Genomic DNA, 20,255 nt, shown 5'->3' on the forward strand with positions numbered 1-20,255 from the left:
CCCTATGCAGAATCTATCGCTTCACACGTTACAAACTCCTTCCAGTTCATAGAAACAATAAAGAAGCAAAACCTACATCCCGATGACCTACTTGTGAGCTTCGATGTTGTATCTCTCTTCACACAAGTGCCCATTAATGAAGCCTTGACAGCCATTCAAAACAAATACAATCCCCCCGAATACATCCTGGACCTGACCAACCACTGCCTAACCAACACGTACTTCATCCACAATGGACAAAGATACAAACAGATAGAAGGAGCACCTATGGGATCACCCCTCTCACCGGTCATCGCAAATCTGTACATGGAACACTTTGAAACCAATGCTTTAGACAAGTCAGAACACAAACCCAAACTTTGGCTCAGATATGTTGACGACACCTTTGTAATTTGGCCACACGGGAAGGAAAAACTAGATAGCTTCCTCACACATCTCAACAGCCTACACCCCAAAATACAATTCACTATGGAAATAGAAGCCAACAACCAACTTCCCTTCCTTGACGTCATAATCTACAAAAAACCTGATGGCTCCCTAGGACACACTATCTACCGGAAAAAAACACACACCAACCGCTACTTACATGCACAATCACACCACCACCCTGCACAAATAAACTCCGTAGCCAAGACTCTCATCTCCAGAACCAAACGCCTGGCTGACAAAGACCACTTGACAACTGAGTTACAGAATCTCTCAAATGTGTTAATCGCCAACGGATACCAACAAAACAGGGTTACGAAGCTAATCCAAAAAGAAACACCCCCCAAAAACCAAGACACAGAAGAAAACAATGGCATGGCCCTCCTTCCTTATATCAAGGGCACTACAGATAAAATTAGCAAAATCCTCCATAAACACAATATCAAAACAGCCTTTTGCACCAACCAAAAATAGCTAATATCCTCAGAAACCCAAAAGATAAAATCCAGTTAGAAAACCAAGGGGTCTATGAAATACCCTGCAAAGTCTGCCCAGCCACGTACATTGGACAAACAAACAGATGAATAAATGCACGTATCGCAGAACACAAGAATGCCGTCAAAAAAGAAGAAAAAACTTCCTCTCTTTACCAACACATGAAAGAAACAGGACACGAAATTAATTTTACAGATTCCAAATTGCTCTTTAACATGGAACATCACCACAAGAGAATAATCATGGAAGCCATCGAGATAGAGAAACACCCTCACAACATGAACAAGCGTGACGACACGTCCCGCCTGCCAGACATCTGGAAATTAGCCCTCCCCACAAAAACCGACACCAGAACCAGAGGCACACAGAACGCCATCTCCAATCAACCACACCAGACCCAAACCCAGACCCTCTCCACAGATAAATTACAGACACCATCCAGTAGCCAAACCATAGTGGCACCTCCGGATGCTGCACCCCCCTGCAATCCCTACACAGATCTGGCTGGAACAGGGCACAAAACCACAGCTCGCCCCTATACACGAAGCCAAGCCAGAGCACAACTAAGTGCAGTACAGCCATCTTCTCAGAAAAACTCTTCACAAGCTCAAGAGGTCAAGACACGAAAGCTTTAGCAACTAATCCACACCTAATGACCCTCCTAAGTGGTACTCAGAATATCACTCAAGAAATCACTCAAGATATCCCTCAAGTAATTAAGGAACAAAAGAAGAAAAGACACACTAACCTGGGAACTTCCTCTCTGCCCAGAACGTTGGAGGCTATACACCACACCCCCTCAACAGTATTTATAGGAACTCAAACACTGAGATCCTGCTCTGTTCTAGTAACAAGAAGCCGAAAGCACCAGCCTGAAGATGACGAGTGAGACCTCGTCGAAACGTCGCCTAGACACCCCAACTCTTACACGGGAAGACACCCGAAGACACCAAAACCTGCATTCCTGTACCCGTGAAAATCTACGAAAGCATATATATATATATATATATATATATATATATATATATATATATTAAAATGGGTAAATGCAGGGGGGGGGCTTGAGGGACCACAAAACCTCTTGAGGGGGCTGTATGTAGTCAACAGGCAGCAGAATCTAGATGTTTCTCAGACACATGTACAACACAGTATATTTTGTTCGTTGGTCAAAACAGTTCCATTTTCTCCTTCACATAACTGATGCTGTAGAGTCCACAGATGTACAACCTACTCTATTAAATCTGGAAGGCCTTTGTAAATGTCTTCATCATTCACGCTCTCTTCTGTAGGAAATGGCCTATGGAGACAAAATATAAAAGTAAAAAAACTGTCATAAACCTGAATGTTCACCTTTCCCTAGATGTGCAAGAAATAATGCACATGCACACACACACAAATATGTATACCACATGTAGTGTGAGGCTGCACTACCAGCCTGCATGCATTCATGTATCTGAAAGGTTTTGTGTTTCTACCAACCCTTTTCTAGCATATAGAGGACAATTATTACGGATACAAGTAGGGCCTTTACTCCAGCTAAGTGTGTGATCCTGCAGTCCACTCCCAACCCCTTAACCACAGTTGAGAGAAGCCTCTTGTTACACCAAGCCTGAGCATGTCTAAAGAATGAACAATTCAATATAATGTAAGTCAGACTAAAGTTGCTGGCTGTAGATGGCCATATACCATCTTCACTCGGATGAATATATTGGGCCTCAAGATATGCACAGGTTTGGCTCTGTGCACCATCCTCACACCTCGCTTCTGAGTACATAAGCCAAAAAGTGTAAAATAAACAATAGTTTTACAACTTGTCAAAACTGGGAAGCTAAGCATTCCAGGTTCGGGACAGGCTAGGATCTTAACCTAGCTTCAAACCAGGACTTACAGCCCTGGCTTGTTATGGCCTGGTAGCTTCCTGGTTTGCTTCATTGAAGCATTTCTGGCATATCACAGGACCCGGAAAAGAAAGGGAAAGGAAGGAAGAGGGGAAGAGCTGAATGCGTGGGCACAAAGCTCATTCATATTTTCACTTGTTAGACAGATATACAATCATTCCATAGTTGCCATCATTCCACATTTGCACGAATACCATCTCATTCAGCAGCACTAAGAAGTTTGAACATTCTGCTTGCTGAATTTCACTACTATTCCGAACACCCCACCACTCCACTCATTTTGTTAAATTCTCAAACGACTGAAGTACTTCAGTCAGCACATGCCCAGTAAATTAATCAAGAAACCCAGTAACATGGTTTTTCTCTTACAATCAAGTGGTATATAAATCAAACAGTGTATAGATAGATTAGGTGATAGATAGATAGTCATATGTAGTTATTTTATCATATTATTTTGAACTCTGCTGGCACCTTTGTGCACACATTTCCTTGTTTATTTCTACTGTGTACACAGTGAATACAAGTTTAAGTATTTTATGCTGCGTAAGGGAATGGTTTTATTATAAACCCAGTTCTTAAAGTACACCTCCATTTTAAAGAAACAACTGTGTGGTAGCATTTTAACATTCATCATTTAACTGTAACTCATCTGCTAGATGGAGAAAGATTTCACAGATGTTATTCAAGTTATCGGCCACAGTAAAAGTTAAAAACAGAATCTACAACTACATTGTACCTTATTCCGGTGACTAATGCAATAGGGGTGCGGGAAAGCTTGGATAATGTTTCTATAACCTGCAGAAAGAATTGAAAACATTTGTTTAGTTACAGAAATAAAAACCATATGCCATAATTGAAATGCCATAAAATAATGAGCGTGAATGCCTAACATGTCATGCTATCATTGGTTGGGATGGGAATGAGTGAGGGAAAACAGGAATTGGACTGTTACTGTAAATTTTAGCAAGAAGCAAAAAAAAAAAAAAAAACTTCAAAATTTAACCAATATTTAAAGCAAAGCAACATTAAATCCAGTTTATACAATGGCAGAACATAAGGACAAAATAGTCAAAATAGTTGAGGAAGTAAACATTTCTCTTCTACCTTGTCACCAAAAGGGGGAACTGTAGGACAAGCCATCGCTTCAGTCCAACCAGGTCTCTCAGTAAACATACTGTATTCCAGAAACACACAGCAAAACTAACAGCAAATTCCAGCTTAGTTTTTTAATTTTTAAGACATGAACTCTTAGAATAGAATGCAAGAAATCAATGGAGTAGGCAGATATAAAAGTTCAGATCTTAAGAAGTGAGTATAAGTATAATGCATGAAGTGAGTGGGTTAGCTAATTTGTTTGGTGTGTGGGATTATTCTGCATTAATTTAAAATTTTAAGCTACTCCTGTGCTCTGCAATGCAATGGTTTCTTTCAATTGGAGAAGAGTTAAAGCCATAAAAGATCCAATATCCCAGTTAAACATTTAGTTCTCCTTTTTTGCGGTGCAGAGAGTGTGCAGAGAAATTCTTAACTGGCCAGCTGGCCAGATAAGCAGCATGCATGATTGCTTAATGCTCACATATATCAGTGCAATTTGAAATAATGTACTTATCAGCCTCAAACAAAGCCTATTTATTTAGTTTAAAATTCACAGCCCATTTCTTTGAATAGGCTCTCAGAGCACCTCACAATGTAAAGAAACGAACAAAAACATCACCCTTACAGGAAGAGTAATATTACACAATCGAGGAGGCTGAAATACCTGTCTAAATAGGAACTTGCTGAAAGGGCAAATTTGGCAGTCTTCCAACTTTAAGGAGCTCCCTCAGGCATCCTGAACCCAAATCATGGACAGATTTAGAAGACCGAACCAGCACCTTTAATTTATCCCTGAAACAAACTGGTTATCAGTGGAGTTCTTTTAGCTCAGATGTGATACATATTCTTTAGCACTAGCACTCTATTGTCATGCTCTATTCAAGAGCATGGCCCATGCCTTGGCAGGGGGTTGGACTCGATGGCCCTTGTGGTCTATTCCAACTCTATGATTCTATGATTCTAAGATCAGGTCTGTTTTCAAAGTCATTCCATGTGAGCACATTATAGCGAAGTGAAGGTGAGTATTCCAGGATATGCAGAACATTAGCTACAGATGGGATACCAGTAGAAGCTGGTAAAATGAGACCAGCCCGCATTGCAGGCATTTACCACCGCTGAATCACGCTATTCCCCCAGGACTTGCAAGGTTCTACACAATAGAGGAAATGAAAGTCCCTTCCTGTATTTATAGCCTGCGATGTTCCATCCATACTAATGGATGTGTGGGCGTTCCTTCTGTCTTCCCATCCTTTTAAAAATATATATGAAGAACTGCGCTTCCAGACATACTTCCCACCCCCTGAAACGTTCAGTGGTTGCAGTTTGGTGCCTTATTCTTCTGCTATGGATATTAGAATCATAACACTGTAACATTATATAGGGTTTTTTATAAATAAATTGCCACATATTTGCTCTGGTAATGGTGCTTAAGAAGACAGGCAGAAGGTTCTGAGCAAAAAAAGGTGATATATGGGGGAGGACTAATAGTCCACCCAATCCCAATACAAGCCACTGGGCACTCCACCTCAGCTGCCTGGGCAGTAACACTACTACCTGTACACATAGGAAGCCATTGCAATTCAATGCCATCTATAGCTACAAAGCTGCCACAAACAAACTCCAAGAAAAATATTAAACAACTGCAAAGAAAGCACAACGATGATCTGCAGACAATGCCATCACTGGTGCTCTGCAAAAAGTGAGTGAAGGGATGAAGAAAATATCACCACACCTGGATAAATAGAGCTGAGGTCATCTTCATATTGAAGATGCCTCACTATAAACCTACAGATCAGCCTTCCCCAGCCCTGTGCTGTCCAGATGTTGTGGACTACAACTGCTATCACCCTTGAACCCTGGCTGCAGCTGATGGGAGTGTGAGTCCAACAACATAATTAGTCACCAGGCTGCGGCAGACTACTCCACATTAGCCTGCAGCAGCTTCATGTATATGTTTAAAGCTATTGGAGGCATGAGATCCTTGAAGAGTAACTCCCACAGTGATTAGTAGACTTCCAGCTCCATGTTCTAAAACTTCCCAGTAATGTAGGGATGGTTCCATTGTAACACAATAGTTTCTACTCCCAGCCCAGGCAGTCCAGAAGGAGAGCATGGTTAATGACACTGAAAAGTCACTGAGAGATCCAGGATATTCAACAATGTCACACTCCCTGTGCCTTTCTCTTGGCTAAACTATTGAAATATTGAGCCCTGACAGTCTCCACGGTGAACTTCATTCAGCTGAAAGCTAAATAAGGAGAGTGGAGGTTAAGGATTAGTTGGTTACTCAAAAACAATTTAGCATTCAGAACTTGCTTTTCCAGTCACACCCAACAGTTGGCATTGCTTCTAGGCTCTTCTTGCCAGTGGACATAGACTGCATCCAGATCAACTGTCCTGGCTTCACCAACCATGAATGACAGTCAGACTTTTAAAATGTAGCTAAGAATCTGATTGGTCCTGGTGAAACGAGGATCTGGTGAAACGATGAAACGAGAGCTGCACGTTTTAAATGGAATAGAGAACACTGGCTCAATGCAAGCCAGGAATGAAGCACCAAAGCTAAGTGTGCAATGGAAGAGGGAGATGTGTATGACACAGACTGAAGCCAGCAAAGATTATCCAATACCAGCCACAGAATGGAGCCTCTCTTGGCCTTAAGACATTGTGAGGGTCTCTCCTCCCCCCCCCCCCGAACCTCTCTTTCATTCGCACTCTCTTTTCAGAACCCCTTGCAACCTCTGTTCTCTTCCACTGCCTACCTTCCCTTGGGATGCTCCCTCAGTCCATTGTATTAGTCTTCCGGATACCTATCTATCAAGTTCCCCATCCCTTAACATCCTAATCTACTGAGATCTCTCCCCACTTTTGCTAATTTGGTGCCTTTCAGCTGTTTTAGACTATTGTTCCCACCCAACCCAGCCCTGAGCAGTTGGAGGGCACCAGCGTGGCAAAGGCTGGTGTGAGGCTTCAATCTCAGCAAAACAATATACAGATAAAACAACATATCACTATTATCTGCAACCCCTTTGTGCTAGAATTCCAGGGTTTTGTGAATTTCTAGGACAAGTAACAAAACAGTTTTGTGAACCAGAGCCTCAAATAAACATAAATTGTTTTCCCAGCCAAGCAATTGCTACTGACACTTTTTGTTGTCAAATACCATGCCATAAATAACTGTTGAGAAATAAAAAGCCAATCTGCAAGATATAAGCTATTCAAAAGGCTTTAATAGCATCCTTATTGTGGGGCAATGTAATTGCTACCAAACAAGTCTGCAACATCACCATCAATGTGATAGTTAAATCTTCCAGAAGCATGTCAAAATTGAAAGTAGGCATCGTTCTTAATTACTAACATCATAGCAGGCTCTCTCTTTTTCAGCACAGTGTGTGGGAAGCAACAAGCTATAAAAAGAAGTTTCACAAAAGATATTCCAGTGCATAATTTGTGCCCACCATATTGTATTATATAATAATGTAATTCAGAGGAATTCTATGTACCTCCCTAATTGTTCTTCACTTCGTAGTGTGCAAAGTTTGTCTGTGTAGCATACAGATCCCACCTGACGGTCCCAGCTTCTTTTCTTCCCCATCCCACCCCCCAAAAAAAATCTTAATCCTCTCATTTCTGCATAAACAGCAAAACTTAACAGTATAAGAACCAAAGGCTACAGAGGGATGTTACATTTTGCAATATATATTGTGCTGAAATTTCCAGGGCACTTAGAATCATAGAATCATAGAGTTGGAAGAGACCACAAGGGCCATCGAGTCCAACCCCCTGCCAAGCAGGAAACACCATCAGAGCACTCCTGACATATGGTTGTCAAGCCTCTGCTTAAAGACCTCCAAAGAAGGAAACTCCAACACACTCCTTGGCAGCAAATTCCACTGTCAAACAGCTCTTACTGTCAGGAAGTTCTTCCTAATGTTTAGGTGGAATCTTCTTTCTTGTAGTTTGGATCCATTGCTCTGTGTCCGCTTCTCTGGAGCAGCAGAAAACAACCTTTCTCCTTCCTCTATGTGACATCCTTTTATATATTTGAACATGGCTATCATATCACCCCTTAGCCTCCTCTTCTCCAGGCTAAACATGCCCAGCTCCCTTAGCCGTTCCTCATAAGGCATCGTTTCCAGGCCTTTGACCATTTTGGTTGCCCTCCTCTGGACACGTTCCAGTTTGTCAGTGTCCTTCTTGAATTGTGGTGCCCAGAACTGGACACAGTACTCCAGGTGAGGTCTGACCAGAGCAGAATACAGTGGCACTATTACTTCCCTTGATCTAGATGCTATACTCCTATTGATGCAGCCCAGAATTGCATTGGCTTTTTTAGCTGCCGCATCACACTGTTGGCTCATGTCAAGTTTGTGGTCAACCAAGACTCCTAGATCCTTTTCACATGTACTGCTCTCAAGCCAGGTGTCACCCATCTTGTATTTGTGCCTCTCATTTTTTTTGCCCAAGTGCAATACTTTACATTTCTCCCTGTTAAAATTCATCTTGTTTGTTTTTGCCCAGTTCTCTAATCTGTCAAGGTCGTTTTGAAGTGTGATGCTGTCCTCTGGGGTGTTAGTCACCCCTCCCAGTTTGGTGTCATCTGCAAATTTGATCAGGATGCCCTTGAGTCCATCATCCAAGTCGTTGATAAAGATGTTGAATAAGACCGGGCCCAAGACAGAACCCTGTGGCACCCCACTAGTCACTCTTCTCCAGGATGAAGAGGAACCATTGATGAGCACCCTTTGGGTTCGGTCAGTCCGCCAGTTACAAATCCACTGAGTGGTAGCATAGTCAAGACCGCATTTTACCAGCTTCTTTACAAGAATATCATGGGGCACCTTGTCAAATGCCTTGCTGAAATCAAGGTAGGCTATATCCACTGCATTCCCTTCATCTACCAGGCTTGTAATTCTGTCAAAAAACGAGTTCAGGTTAGTCTGACATGACTTATTTTTCAGAAATCCATGCTGACTATTGGTGATCACAGCATTCCTTTCTAGGTGCTCACAGACTGTTTGCTTAATGATCTGCTCCAGAATCTTCCCTGGTATTGATGTCAGACTGACTGGGCGGTAATTATTTGGGTCCTCTCTTTTCCCCTTTTTGAAAATAGGGACAACATTTGCCCTCCTCCAGTCTGCCGGGACTTCGCCTGTTCTCCAGGAATTCTCAAAGATGACTGCCAGTGGTTCTGAGATCACATCTGCCAGTTCTTTTAATACTCTTGGATGCAGTTCATCTCGTCCTGGAGACTTGAATACATCTAAACTAGCCAAGTATTCTTGTACTATCTCCTTAGTTATTCTGGGCTGTGTTTCCTTTGCTGAAGCATTTGCTCCAAATTCTTCAGGTCGGGCATTGTTTTCTTTATCGGAGAAGACTGAGGCAAAGAAGGCATTGAGGAGTTCAGCCCTTTCTTTGTCCCCTGTTTGCATTTCACCATGTTCTCCTCTGAGTGACCCCACTGTTTCTTTGTTCTTCCTTTTGCTACGAACATACCCATAAAAGCCTTTTTTGTTGCTTTTAACCTCTCTAGCAAGCCTGAGTACATTCTGTGCTTTAGCTTTTCTGACTTTGTGTCTACACGTGCTGGCTATTTGTTTGAATTCCTCTTTGGTGGTTTCCCCCCTTTTCCATTTTTTGTACACATCCTTTTTTAATCTTAACTCAGTTAAAAGTTCTTTAGATAGCCACCCTGGCTTCTTTAGGCACCTTCCATGTTTCCGTCTCATTGGTATTGCCTGACGTTGTGCTTTTACTATCTCCCTCTTAACAAACTCCCAGCCATCATGAACTCCCTTTCCTTTTAGTATTACTGTCCATGGGATCTCACCCAGCACTTCCCTAAGTTTTATGAAGTCGGCTTTCTTAAAGTCAAGAAATTGAGTCCTAGTATGCTTGGCTGCTCCTTTCCGCTGTATAGTAAACTTCAGAAGAGCATGATCACTGGCGCCTAATGATCCTTCCACTTCTACCCCACTAACCAGGTCATCAACATTGGTTAGGACCAGATCTAAAATGGCTGTTCCTCTTGTTGCTTCTCCCACTTTCTGGACAATGAAGTTGTCTGCAAGGCCAGTGAGGACTTGGTCACCACTGTTGGTCCCAGGCCTGTTGCCGGGACTTTTGTGATGGGTGCGCACCATTAATGTGACACAGCAACGAACTAAAAAACAGAACTGGTGCCTAGATGCTGTCAACCCCGATTCAAGTGCGTGGGCACTTACTGGAACATACAGTAGAAAACTGGATACCGTACAAATCTGAGGACTACAGGGGCTGGCATTGCTTTTTAAATGAAATGAAGCCATGCCACATGTTTGCAGGGCTATTTAATTATTTACTTAAATCATTTGTGCATTGCCCTTCTCTCATGCTCAAGGTAGAATTAAAACCTGAAACACTAAATAGTTCTAACGCAAATATCAATGTGCAAATCAACTGCAGGTTCCCGGCTTACAATGTTTTCACATGTATGCTTCAGTAATGAACCAGTTCCCTGTGTTCATTCTACCATGTCATAATTATGATCTACACTCTTCTAAAATGTACATAAGAGGTTGTGGTGTGCACTAGGCTATTCAAATGTGGAATAAGGCCTGAGGCTGAATCTGGCTCATCAACTTTTTTTTCCCCCTGAAAGAAGTTCCCCTGCATCCCTGAACAACTGGCCCTTGTGGGTTGTCATGCCGCAGCGACATAAAACCTGAGAGAAGCAATACGTTCTGTGGGTTTTACCTACTCCACAGCTGAACTACAGTACACAAGCCTAAACCCTGTCTGCTTCTAATCAGAGCAAAATTAAATATTAGTTAGGCTAAATTCAGTCTAGTCAGCACACAAAGAGGAAATAGGGAAGAATCACCTGGCCCGCCCCCATGTGAGCTACTAATCTAATTTTACAGAGGACTGAACCCCTCCTCCCCCAGAAATTGTTTTTGTAGGAATCTCTGGGCCTCTTTCGCTAAATGCTGCTAAGCAAGCCCAAGAGAAACCTCCTCTTCAGCTCTGCGGTACAAAGGAAGCACACTCACAGATGAGACTCATTACCCTTTTGCTCCAGAGCAATGACACTGTAGCAGGGGCGCCGACTTATAAAAAATATTGGGGGGGCCCATACCGGGGTCCTGCCGCTGGTTCGCTCGGGTAGCCGGGAGAACGCAGTTCGAGGTGGCGGTGTTGGGGAGAGACCCTCGCTCAGGGCGCCACGAGACTTGGCGGCCGGCGGCCTATCTGGGGGGTTTTGGAGCGTATTTCGGCGGAGCGATTGGGGAGGAGGGGGCTTGTTGCCGGATTCTTCAGCTGAGCCGGAGATCCGCTGCTGGGGGTCCCTGGGCCGAGTTGTGAGCACGGCCTGCTGAAGGGAGATCCAGCCGATTGCGCGACGGGGACGGCCGGGGCTCTCCGGCTAGGGCGCGCGGCTGGCTGGCTGGCGAGGGAGCAGGTGGGGAGGAGGCAGGGGTCCTCACTCTCTTAGGAAACGCACCCGCGCGCCCGATTGCCACGAAGTCCGAAGGGTGCGTGTGTGGAATTAAAAAGCAAAAACGAGATACGGGCAGGGCAGGCAAAGAGTTTTCTGCAAGAGGATGGAGGGCAGGTTGAAGAGAAAATCACTCAGGATGAGACAGTCAAATCAGCCATGATAAAATGGGCTCAGGATATTGGGTATAACATCATGTTTGAGGACTGGGAAAGGTTATGGACCACCGGAATGAAATTCACGGCATGTAATGCCTTGAAGGAAAATATTATGAAAATGATTTATAGGTGGTACATGACCCCAGTCAAGCTTGCAAAAATATATCACCTGTCTGATAATAAATGTTGGAAATGTAAGGAGGCTGAAGGGACATTCTTTCACCTCTGGTGGACTTGTCCAAAAGTGAAGGCCTTCTGGGAAATGATCTATAATGAGTTAAAAAAGGTATTTAAGTATACCTTTCCCAAGAAACCAGAGGCCTTCCTCTTGGGCATTGTTGGCCAGAAAGTGTTAAAGAAGGATAGAACTTTCTTTATGTATGCAACTACAGCAACAAGAATACTTATCGCAAAATATTGGAAGACACAAGATTTGCCCACACTGGAAGAGTGGCAGACACAATTGATGGACTACATGGAACTGGCTGAAATGACTGGCAGAATCCGAGATTTGGGAGAAGAAACAACGGAAGAGGACTGGGAAAAATTTAAGGACTATTTACAAAAACAATATAAGTTGTATGAATGTTAAAAATTTACACGATTCGGAAACTATAGCTTCAGCAATTAGATTTGGGAAACAGGAAATTATATTTTAAGTAAGAAAAGGTCAAAATCTAAGGTATACTATGTTTAATTTAAGATATAAGTAACTGATGAAAAGTATGTTAAATTTAGAGGTATAGTATTTGAAAAGTACAAAATAAGGTACGAAACAAGGTAATAATTTGCTGATATCTTTATTATAAAGAATGCAGGGTAAGGGAGATGCGAGGAAGTCCAGTTAGTTATATAAAAAATGTGTTGAATGGTTGGTTTTCTTTTCTTCTTTTTCTTTTTTTCTTTTTCTTGTTCTTTTACTTTTTTCTTCAGTGTATGTTTCTAACTTTGTATTTGAAAACTTAATAAAATATTTATAAAAAAAAAAGAAGAGAAAATCCTTTCGCTTTTCTGGGGCGCAGGGAAGTCTCAGAGCCGGAGGTTGGGGAAAGGACCCCCTTTGCTCTGCCCTCTTCTCCCGTCTTAGATTTGCATGGGGGTCCCCGCCCAAGCTTGCCTGGCCACCGGGCCACACAAGGGCCGCGCTCTACGCGGCGCACCTTGCTAGCCGCGCAGCTGTCCTCCGCGGCTGCGGAGCGGCCCTGCGCCGGTGCCCAGCCCCTCTGGGCGCCCGCTGCGCTGCCAATGACAAGCGGGCGACGTCGCGGGTGGGGAAGGCGTCGCTTTCTTTCCCAATCCTGCATCCTCCCAGTCTTCCAGCCCTTTTTTGGGTTGGAAGCTCGTCTCGTTCGCCCTTCTCCTTTCTTCACCCTGCGTGCAATTTTCCTCCCTCGTCTCCCTCCCCATTTCTCCTTCCTTCCTTCCTTCCTGACTGACTGACTGACTGACGGGCTCGGGCTCAGGCTCGGGCTCGGGCTCGGGCTTCGGGTCGGGCTCAGGCTCAGGCTCGGGCTCGGGCAGCCACAGCGTCGGCGGTGTTGGCGATCGGCGGCGCGGGGGGATGGCCCTCCCGGGGGAGCCGGCGCTGCTCAATGGGGTTGCCAAGGAGACAGGCCGGCCGCCCCCCTCCCCCGGCCCGGCGCCCCCCGCCGCGCCGGTGCCCGTTATCGAGCTGGTGCGCGCCGGGCGCCCTATAAAAGCCGCGGACGCGCCCACCGCCGCCCGAGATTATTGGGGGGGCTGAGCCCCCCCAAACGAATTTTTGAGGGGGCTCGGGCCCCCTCAAGCCCCATGGAGTCGGCGCCTATGCACTGTAGATGCCAGGAGTACTTGGGAGAAAAAAATGAACATCCTCAGAGGTAAACCACATCATCCATTAAGATCTATTTATACATCAGAGCACCCTCATCTAGATGCTTCAGAGCATGGCAAGCTCACGCAAATTGGGGCATGAAATTAAAGAGGAAAAACAGTACAGCATGCTCCTTTTCCTTCTTAGATGCACACATCTTTGTTTGGGAGAATTAGGAGACAAGTATCACAAGCATGATACTTATACATAGGGATCAGCAGTGCAGACTGCTTCTGTTCAGAGTTCCAGCCACTCTGTTCCATTTCCCCTTCCTGCTTTCCCTTTTATATCACCCACCTCAGTCAGTCAGAATTCTGTGTGATTTTTCACAGCAGTCAGAACAATTACAGAGAGCAGAACTAAAAAGGAAGGTGAGGAGATCTATCACTTGCATTTAAGATAGGAATGGAACGTTACATTTGCAAGGAGACACATCTAGGAATAGAATGAGCAAACACAAGCCTTAAAAATACTTAACCTAGATGTTTGTCTACACTGTCAGGAAGCAGCAGAAACTTCAAGGTCAGGGAGAAGTCTCTCTCTGACAACATCCATCTTTTAAATTTTGTACTTGAGTCAGAAGCACTGACAGCATAATGAGGCTCTTCAAAGAGGCCACCCAACAGTCTAATTAATGACACTGGAGAACAGGCCAACAGGGAACAAAGTCCATATAAAGCAAAATCCAGTGACTTGCTAGAACATAGTGATCCTCAGGTTATGAGAACCATCATAACTTGGCTCTCAGCACAGCATGCCAGGTAGGTGAATAATGAATCAGCTTTGAAACCTTTAAAGAAGGGGCCTAATTCATCAAATATTTATTCTTTTCTACAGATCTTAAAGCAAAAATGCACTATTGTGTGCTGCTCATCAACAGTCGTCACACCGATACCATAAGCAGAGAAAAAGAAGGCGAGTTGGATGGAAGGGGCAAAGAAACAAAAAAATTCATTGCAAACCAAAATAGGCCCCCTAATTAAAATAAAATGTGCTTCCATAATTGATTTCTGGGGACACCCATAAGAAGTTTAACAGGGTGAAAGTATGCCTCTGTCCTAAAGATAAAAGATGTACAGCTGAGATGTAAGAACAGTATTAAGCAACCTGGCGCCCTACAAAAAGTTGTTTGGACCACAACTTTCTTCTCCCCTTAAGCAGTGGCCATGCTAGCTGGGACTGATGAAAGCTGCAGTCCCAAACATCTAAATTGCACCAGGTTGGGAAAGTCTGCGTTAGAAGTAATAATAGTTATGATCTACAGCTGAGGCCTTACATTTACTAATGTATTATTAATGCTTACTAATAAAAGTTTACAAGCTTTGGAGAAAAAGTACCCCTTCTCAAGTATGCTCCCTTACATTAATGGATGCCATTCAATCCCAAGGGGAAGGGAAGCACTGAACTTAGGGGCAGCGTTTCCAAGGAGTGAAACCTCACACACACATACACAGGCACACATACGGAGACTTGGTTTCTCAGACTCTGAGTAGCACAGTGCTTCTGTGTACAGATACAATGTTCCACCAAAATAAGTGGCAGCCTGGCTATCTTAATGACGCCATGCTATTTACACAATAGATTGATACTGTCCTATGAGTGCATATTTCTTCCCAGAAGGATGTTAAGTTCCCATTTCAATAGCGACCTACATTTGAGGTTTTTTTCTTTCTTTTTTTAGGCCTCTTCTTTAATAGCAGAGACAACCATTATTACACACACCCCGAAGTAATTTTCAGAATCTGGTGAAAGAATGGATTACAATGAACAGGACTAGTTATCTGATGTTGATTTCCTCCTGAACATAACACACTCCAGCAGAGTTCTGCTGCTGTGTTTTTGTGCATCACAAATTACAAAGTGTTTTCACCCTTCTGAGGTGTTAAATAACTCATGCACTGGAGTTTTAGAAGGTGAGGCACACATACAAGCACTGAGTTCCCAACCATTCATCTGATGCAATAGAAACTGGTGCTGATTAGGGCTGGTCGGGTGCAAGGTAGGGAGAATAACAGGAGATGGAAACAGAGCAAATAGCTGCTGGTGCAAGGTACAATGATAAGTAGAGCCAACTCATGCTGCTTTGGTTCACATCTTTATCTCTCTTGAGTTCTAAAAAGGCAACACTCAAACTATGGAGGAAAGCCTGCCAGCCTAGACTGGTTGCAAGCAAGGAGATAGGCAGAGCAGCCTCTGCTGATCTGGTGAACAAATTTAGCTTAAGTGCACACCTGGTCTAAATTAACATTACAAAAAATGTTGCAGTCAAACAAAGCATGATTTGAATCTTTTTTGCTTGATGTAATGAAATACACAATTGGCACTAAAAAGCCTCAGGTGTTCGTCATTTTGATAGTTGATTGCATTTGCTTAAGGGCTTTTGATGTTTGGTGACAATTCCAATGTGAAGGAATATGTCACATCCTCACTGTAACAGGTTGTGGGTGAAGGAAAAGAAACAACAACTGGCCAGAGGAGGGTCAGAGAGGATAACTCAAATTTGTTGCTGGTTGCTCTGTTGAATGGACAACCCAGCACTTCCAACTTCCATACACACTGCCCTAGCTTGTGCTCCAGAGAGCTCACTTTGGTGCTGTAAATGCAGTTGCTTGATGGAAAATGATAGCTCTTTGAAGACTAGCAAAGCTTGTTGATGTGCCTGCTGCTTTCAGCTCTGCTAAAGTCTGTATCTTTAAAACAGATTTGTATCTGAAATTTTGAATCGGTAAGAGAGGCCAAAAAACAAGAAGACTCTCAAGATTTCAGGAAGGGGAAAAACATGCATCTCTCTTTGCTGATCAGTTCTTCATGGAATCTGTTGGAGACCGGTGTCAGTCCAGCACTGTTTGCAATCTGCTAGCTCAGCTGGGTCACACTGTCCTGCTGCATCTTGGCCTGGATTTCCGCAGCACCAACCATGTGGCTAAAATGATTGCATACTTCATGACCTTTCTTTACATGTTCCTTTTTTCCCCTTTTTCTTTTTGCTGGAGCTTGCTGTGCATCTATTGTCTGAGAAATGAACAACAACTAAGAAGCATACTGAAAAGTTTCCAATTGCCATTTGCGTATTAGTTATGTCACCAAAGTACTTTTTAACATTTTTAAAAATAAATTTTGTTTTTGTGATGTCGTGGAAAGTAATCTGAGCATCTGCTAAGCAAGTGTGTTGCAATAAAATGTAAGGCTTTATTGCCTTTCCTGGGCTTTTGTTCAATCAACAGATTCATTAAGAACTGCCACAATGAATATGCATTTTCATCTGGCTATACTATTACAACAGGGACAGTTAAGTCCCAGGTGCTGGACCAGGGATGCGGGACTCCAGTTCCCATTATCCCTGACCATAACACAGACTGGCTAGGGCTGCTGGGAGTTATACTCTAGAACATCTGGAGAGTGCCATCCAGGCTATCCCTATCCTGCAAAATGGCCACTGGCTTACAGTGGTGCCCCGCAAGACAAATGCCTCGCAAGACGGAAAACTCGCTAGACGAAAGGGTTTTCCGTTTTGGAGGTGCTTCGCAAAACGAATCTCCTATGGGCTTGCTTCGCAAGACGAAAATGTCTTGCGAGTTCCTGCGGGGGTTTTTTCCTCCCCCCCCCTTTTTCTAAGCCACTAAGCCGCTTATCAGCTGATCCGATAAGCAGATAAGCCGCTAAAAGCCGCTAATAGGGCTAATCCGCTAATCCGTCAATGGGCTTGCTTCACAAGACGAAAAAACCGCTAGACGAAGAGAATCACAGAACGGATTCTTTTCGTCTTGCGAGGCACCACTGTACTTCCAATTAAATAAGACAAACAGAAACAATAAAAAGTACATGAAATAACTCTCCTCCTTTGATAAATTTGAGGCCTTTAATGGATTTCAAAAGAGAGTAGGCCAAATCTTTTAGACTGTTATTTCTGCGCTGAAGCTGCCCATCCTAAAATTATTTGCAATTAATAATGACGGGGGGGGGGACAATACAGGGATTCAACTAATGAGAAAGGCAGACCTGCAACCAAGTATCGAAGTTGTAAACTATGACAGAATGTTTTTTAATCTCGTTTACTGCCGCTGTTTTTCTCCCATCTCCCACTGTTGCAATGGTGTATTTTTCCTCACTCAGAACATCGTGATCAGTATTAGTCCGACTCAGTACTATTTTTCTAGAAAAAGAGGAGCCGGAACTCACTATGAACACCTCCCTCATTCCCTTAGTATGGCAATGGTGCCCAAGTGAGGTGCCGGAACTGAGATCTGACTGAAAAAAAGCCCTGCTCCTACTCAGATTAGACTCACTGAAATTAACGGGCATGACTAATTTAGGATGATTAATTCCAACACTTTGAGTATATATCTGAGTACAACTCAGAGTCCAATTTATTTATTCAGTCTATTTACAGACCACTATACATAATTTTTGAAGCAGTTTACAATAAAGAAAATTCAAATATGTATTCAAAGTACAATAAGCACGATTTCTTTTTCTTTCTTTTTTAAAAATGATATTATTGAGAATTTAAAATTACAGAGAGGAACAAAAAGAAGAAAAAAGAACAGGAAAAAGAAAAAAAGTAGTCAAGAAAAAAGGAATTAAACAATACAAGTCAATAAAAAAGAAAAGGAAAAGAAAAGGAAAAAACAAAACACACAATACATCAAAACCAAAAACAAAAGCAGACAAAAAATTTAAAAACAAATCCAATATTCCCAAATCTTTATATTTCATTAACTTGTTTCATCGACCTCCTCACACCTCCCTATTTTGTATTCTAGTTATTAATTATCTCAGCAAATCCTTTCCATCTTTCAATATATTCTGTCATTAAATTACCTTAATTTATTTTAACCTTATCTTACCATAAAAAGCCCTAAAGCTTAAAACTTAAAACTTATTTATACATAATTCCTTATAGCATTTCTACTAAAGCCAAATAGTTTCATTCCAACATCTTTTCTAACACTCATTAATTTTACAATAATTCTCTAAATGAATTTTTAAAACTTTCTTCCAATCTTCATCCATCGTCTCTTCTTCCTGGTCTCGGGTTTTGTCAGTCCTTTCTATCCCTTCCATCTAGTCCATCAACCTGGTGACCTTCTATCTGAGGCTCTTAAGTCTTTTCCATGTCCCTTCTGCAGGTCTTCTTCATGTTTGTACCTGTACTTTACTTTGTCTTCTGCTGATCTTATTCTTAATTTCCTTCCTTTCTCACTGAGGGGTAGATCTCGGGGAGACTCCAACTTGGCAATATCATCCCTTCTCGACAGATCAGCCCATTCTCCATAGTCAGCACTGAAATCCAAAAAACATTTGAAGACATGTTTCAAAGTCCCTCCAAGGTTAAGGGCCCCCACAACTCCAAACTCCCCCTGGCCCAAAACCAGATCCCAAAAGTCAAAACATCCCTGCATAGGGGGATCTGTCCACCTTCCCATCTCCAAACCAAACAGTACTCCATCTTTCCAAATCTGACTTTCTCCAGGTTCAGTCGTCAGAAACAGCAACTTATGTTCCTGCGAGGCTGCGGCTCTCTCCATTTCTATTACTTGAGGTTCAGCAACAACCTCCTCCTTTGCCTTCTGCACAACTTGCCCTGTCAAAGCAAATTCCTGAGTTGGTTCCTGAGTGGTTTCTATGTTGGTATTCACTGTTTGTCCAAAATTGCTAACTGCAACAGTCATCAAATCCATCTTTTCATGTAGCTGTTCCAGTACAGCGATTGTCTTGCAAAGAGCAAGCACTAAGGCTTCTTGTGGGCACATTCTTGTTCAAGGTCAATGTCTGTTTCCCACGATCTTTAATCTCTGCAGCTGTAAAATTCCCCAGATCGACTCCAGCAACAGTTTCACAAGCTCCCTCTAGAGGAAACAATTTCTGTTTGTATCCGTCTTTTTGAAAGCAGATACGGCAACAAAATTACTTTCGTTTTTCAGATATTTTGTTCCTTTTAAGTGCAAAAGGAAACATTGGAATCAATATGTTTCTCTTTTTAACTATCTGTCAAAAAACGTTTTATTCACAGTCAATGAACTTCCCCAAAGCGTCAGTCTCTGACACCCCGTTCCCAGGTTCAAGACGGTGGAAATTTATCTTTCTTTACTCTCTCTCCTGCAGGTTTAAACAATCTAAGATTTCCCCCCTCTTCTCCTGCTTCCAAGGGGGGGTTTGGTATTTTTAGCTGATGGAAATTTAGTCCTTTACAAACGACTTTCCAGACTATAGCTTGCAATGTCTTTGCTTCAGTCTATTTACAAAAGCGGAAGGCGGACTTCCTGTTTAGACCTTCCCGCTTCGGTACCAAATTAAGATGTTTCATAGTCCAATTTTCCGTTCTACTCACGGGTAGTTGTTTAAAGTCCAATTGTCCACAGGAAAAAGTCAGCGCTCTCCGGCAACAGCAATGCGGCTTCGCTCCGTGAAAAGAGCAGTCAATTCGAAGCACCGCGCCGCTCACCCCACATCGCTCCGGATCCCCGAAACCGGGTTTCCCCGCGAGTAGGGGAGGCGCAAAAGGTGCCAGCCGAATCCCACGTCCACAGGCTTCTCCCGCCTGTGGTTTTTGGTGGGTCTCCGCCTCGCCGTGGCGGTCCAGACCCTAATTTCCACGAAGCGGATTCCTGCCGGTCAGAGGAAATCCGCCATTGCCAGAGGCGCTAACCCGGAAGTCTCCCAATAAGCACGATTTCAGATACTTTGCAGTTCAGACAAAACAAAAAAAAACCAACAAAAAATACACAACATTTATATTCATTTTTTTTAAAAAAAGCACCTATCCATAGAACTAAGATCGAGGGTGGGGGAGACTACTCAGAATCATGATACGAACTCCCAGTGATAGTAAAACACGTTCTTCATAC

At 43.1% G+C, this 20,255-nt stretch overlaps 1 protein-coding gene across 2 annotated transcripts in view; it reads right to left on the reverse strand.

The window, feature by feature from the left end:
- Nucleotides 1-20,255, reverse strand: part of VAV3 (vav guanine nucleotide exchange factor 3) — a 193,820-nt gene that overhangs the window by 122,341 nt on the left and 51,224 nt on the right. For both annotated transcript variants that reach the window (XM_081195080.1, XM_081195081.1), the window contains exons 3-4: nt 3,556-3,614; nt 2,153-2,218 (exon numbers count right to left, since the gene is read on the reverse strand). In XM_081195080.1, the coding sequence (XP_081051206.1) occupies nt 2,153-2,218; nt 3,556-3,614 (125 nt within the window). The remainder of the gene's footprint in view (nt 1-2,152; nt 2,219-3,555; nt 3,615-20,255) is intronic.

Source organism: Podarcis bocagei (assembly GCF_964188305.1).
Source record: "Podarcis bocagei genome assembly, chromosome: 5".
Classification (NCBI taxonomy): domain Eukaryota; kingdom Metazoa; phylum Chordata; class Lepidosauria; order Squamata; family Lacertidae; genus Podarcis; species Podarcis bocagei.